General features: G+C 30.4%; 1 protein-coding gene across 1 annotated transcript; it reads right to left on the bottom strand.

Moving 5' to 3' along the window:
- Positions 1-1,330: 1,330 nt before the first annotated feature.
- LOC111691267 (jupiter microtubule associated homolog 1-like) lies at positions 1,331-1,949 on the bottom strand. The gene has a single exon (XM_023457118.1). The coding sequence runs from the start codon at positions 1,817-1,819 to the stop codon at positions 1,361-1,363; it is 459 nt and encodes a 152-aa protein (XP_023312886.1). The 5' UTR covers positions 1,820-1,949; the 3' UTR covers positions 1,331-1,360.
- Positions 1,950-4,179: the final 2,230 nt, after the last annotated feature.

Genomic DNA, 4,179 nt, shown 5'->3' with positions numbered 1-4,179 from the left:
CCCCCTTTGGCGACGCCCTTGCCTACCTCCCCCCACTTTTTAAATTCTGTAGATTGCTTTATTTTAATACGACAATGTAAACCAGTAATCTGTGGTGTAAACCATAGATAATTATGTTGCCTTAGGTACAACTACTGTTCAAATTTTTAATCATTTTTATTTACAAATAATAGAAAAATATTGGACGTACCTATTAACGTCANAACATCAACATCTCTATAGGTATGTACCTATTACATATATAAAATTTTATAGAACATTATTATATCATAAAATTATCTCTTTAATAATATTTTTACAAAGTATATTCCCTGATATGGATATCTGTAACAAACCATTTTTAGTCGTCAGAGAGGAAGGTCAACTAGCGACGCGTGGGTAACACTACATATTAAAAGAAACCAGCCTTGTCCTCTTGTCCAAATAAGAAGCCATACACTTTTGTTTTTCTTTGTTTTCGTTTTAAATCGGCACCCACTTGATGAAATTAAATAAAAATGAATGAGGGTCAATAATTTTTAGTATATAATATGTTGTATAATATATACGGAGTACAGCGGTTCAATATGAAAACCATCTGTTAGAAATTAAACCTGACTAAAACGTTTGTCCAAATTTTTATCATGGACTTTACTCACAAGTTGGTTTTCGTTCAAAGGCATGGAATTTTTGTTCGAGTACAAACTATGCCCCATTTTTTTTCGTTCCAAGTTATTTAAAATTTGACTGTATTATGATAGGGTACTAAATATTTTACAAATGTGTATTCTTACTGCACGTTAAGTAGAATGTTTTTTTTTTTAAATGCGAAACTGATAAGCCTTGGCTATACCTACTATGTACCTAACTATTGCTAAATATCATGCAAAGCAGCAAATTATTTTCATTTAAGTCGAGATAATCCAGATAATTTCATTAATTTTGAACATTTTGTACATTGAAAACGAAACTTTTGGGTATATGTTTCGAGGATTCATATTAGAAAACAGTAGGTTAAAATATAAAATAAGATTATTGTAATATGTTATAACCTTCAAACAGATTTCTCAATTTATTTTCTATATAATCATTGACCTGATATTGACATAATTTTCCTCCATTCACAAAATTCTTATTTATCATTTAGGGTTCATTATCAGCAAAAATGTCCCATTTTCTTTTCATGATTAAGACGAACGTAAGTCTCACAAAAACAAATGAAAAAGTAGGTGTAGTTTTAAAATTTTATTTGAAAACTAAAAATGCCATCGCCACAACTTCAATACATACGTGTATACATTTACTAATCGATTCACTAATACGGTTACATGAATTATTTTTTATAATTATATTGTTTAGCGGGATACATACTTAAAATTAATTACCACAAACCAGACGAATATCCACCTGGTGGTACGCGTTGTGGAGTTTTCTTCTCAGGTTCAATAACTGGACTCTGGACTTCGACTTGGTCGTCTTGCCTGATAATACTGCTTATAGTATCGGGTTTTGATGTTGCCTTGGTTTCACTTGGACGGTCTTCCAGTTTTTCGCCGTTTTCTTCGTTGATGCTCAAATTTTCAATCTTAAGTTCTTCAGAATTCGACTGTTCCACTTGCTTGTTGTTAGTTACGCTATCACTATCAGACTTTTCCTCGGGGTTGATTTGATTCTTTGTATCCACGTCGTTCTTTGAAGGGGTGTTTGGGGCGGATTTAATTTCTTCGTTTTTGGCTTTGACTGGGCCTGTGCCAAAAATATCTGAGGATCCGCCACCTGGGGGCTTCAAAACCCTGCTGCTGCTCCTCTGGTCGTGAAAGCCGACGTAAATATTTGCCATTGTCCTGAAAGGATTAATTAACCTTAAACTTTCTTCTCTAATTGTAAGGGCTAAATATAATATTAATACACGAAACGTACAAAATGGACTGTGCGAATTTAATTGATAAACTTAGGTATTATCTAATCGAATAGAAGGATTTTTTACTTTTTTAGAGAACAAAAATTTGTTAAACGTGTAATATTTATATATAAGTATACTTATATGGTTTATTTTTAAATAAATGACTAAAGTTAATGAGTGCGCAAACTTTCCATGTCAACTACTACTTACATATACTGATGGGATTCCAGATAAAAATTGTATTTATTTGTATTAACTTTATTTTATTTAGTAGTCCATACTTTTATCAAAAATGCCTCTTCTTCGGTACTTAATTTTCGAGATACAGCTCGTTAAAATAAAAAAAAATATTTTGCCTGTGCAAATAGTTTTTGCAATAGTGCTAACAGTATTTCCATTTTATTTGGAAAACGAATAATTTTCGAGTTCCTATTTTTTTTTTAAATCTAAACCTTATCGCATTTGGATAAATCAGGAAGAAACAATTTTACAAAAAAAAATCTACAAAATTTGTGTTTGTTATAAATACGATTTTAAATACAATGTCATCATAAAACGTTAAAAAAATTATATCGGGGTATATAGAAAATTTTTTAGGAGCAATATCACTTTTGAACTTCTGATAACATTATATTGAAAATAGCATTTATAACAAATAATTTCAAAAGGACTTTTGTTTCAAATGAACAGTTTTATAATTATTATCAATTTATTCCACTTTGTAGTGCTACACTATTTTTTAATTTAATAAAATAAAAAATAGAAGACGTCATTTTTCATTGAAATACAATTATAAATCAAAACGTCTTGTAAAATTTCGAAAATATTCAGTGACCTCAAAATGTTTCCTGGGAATAGCAAATTAAAGAGTAACAAAAAATGACACAAATAAATAACAACAAACACCTTCAAAAAATGCTGAGCTTATTTGCAAGTTTCCGTTAGCTGAAAAAATATGAAAAATTATAGTTTTTTTAATTTATTCATCTAGACAAGGCGAAAACCTCGCATTCGTGGGAGAAATTTTCCGACTCGATTTTTTTGCATATTCAGATTCGTGAGATGTTTCTTAACATGAATCAAGATGATGCCGGTCGGAAATCTGGTGCCCATTTGTTTAAACAAACTTTTTTAAAACAAATTGTAAAAATTGGTTTTTTCACTCCGGAAAATTTTGTTTAGGTTTTTTGGCACATTATAAACAAAAAAGTTCCTATGTACTACGCCACTAAAATTGATAGTTTTAAAGTTATAAACAATTTAAATTGCTAAAAATGCGAAAATTACGATTTTCAACGGCTGATTTCCGGGTTAAAAATTGTTATTTTTGATTTGATGTTGCCAGGTACCTAAATTAAAGTTTAAACATCCCTCTACAAGATGCTGAAGAGTTTTTGGGACTCGTATTATTCTAAAGCCTTGTTTTTTAATTGTTAATAAAGCGCTATGAGCCGCGCGCGCGCCTCTCTCATATGCGGATTCGCTATTTCGTCTAGCGGCTTCAGCTTATTATCATTTCCAAAGATCCATTACCCACAGACTTAGTTAAACAATGTAAATATACAAAAAACTGTAAGACTAAAGCTTGTTCTTGTAGGAAAAACTATGCCACTTATGTACCTTTATGTGGTTTGTAACATAGAACAGTGTGAGAATTCTTATGATTGAATAAATGCATGTGTGATAATAATAATATGCAGTATTAAATAAATGTTCTTTAATAAAAATCAAACGTATTTGATACTATTGCCCCTTTAATTTTTTCTGCACTATTCGTAAAATTTTGAATTAACTAAATAAAATTATTATGAAATTTAAATAATCAATTTTTTGCATTATTTTATGAGTAGTAATAGTACTTAGAATGCTAAATTCAAAGAACATAAACTGAAGCCGCTAGACGAAATAGCGAATCCGCGTATGAGAGGCTCGCGCGCAGCTCATAGCGCTTTATTAACAATCAAAAAACAAGGCTTTAGAATAATGCGAGTTCCAAAAACTCTCCAGCATCTCGTAGGGGGATGTTTAAACTTTAATTTAGGTACCTGGCAACATAAAAAATAACAATTTTTAACCCGGAAAATGGCCGTTGAAAATCGTCAATTTCACATTTTTAGCAACTTAAATTGTTTATAACTTTAAAACTATCAATTTTAGAGGCATAGTGCATATAAACTTTTTTGTTTATAATGTGCCAAAAAATTTTTCCGGAGTGAAAAAACCAATTTTTACAATTTGTTTTAAAAAAGTTTGTTTAAACAAATAGGCACCAGATATCCGGCCGGCATCATCTTGGT

Source organism: Anoplophora glabripennis, unplaced genomic scaffold (genome assembly GCF_000390285.2).
Source record: "Anoplophora glabripennis isolate ALB-LARVAE unplaced genomic scaffold, Agla_2.0 scaffold5842, whole genome shotgun sequence".
Lineage (NCBI taxonomy): Eukaryota > Metazoa > Arthropoda > Insecta > Coleoptera > Cerambycidae > Anoplophora > Anoplophora glabripennis.
Note: the sequence above shows the minus strand (reverse complement) of the source record. Positions and strands in the feature narration are given on the sequence as shown.

Excerpts from the sequence above, each read along its gene's own strand:
- LOC111691267 (XM_023457118.1), bottom strand. The coding sequence starts at position 1,819 with ATGGCAAATATTTACGTCGGCTTTCACGACCAGAGGAGCAGCAGCAGG.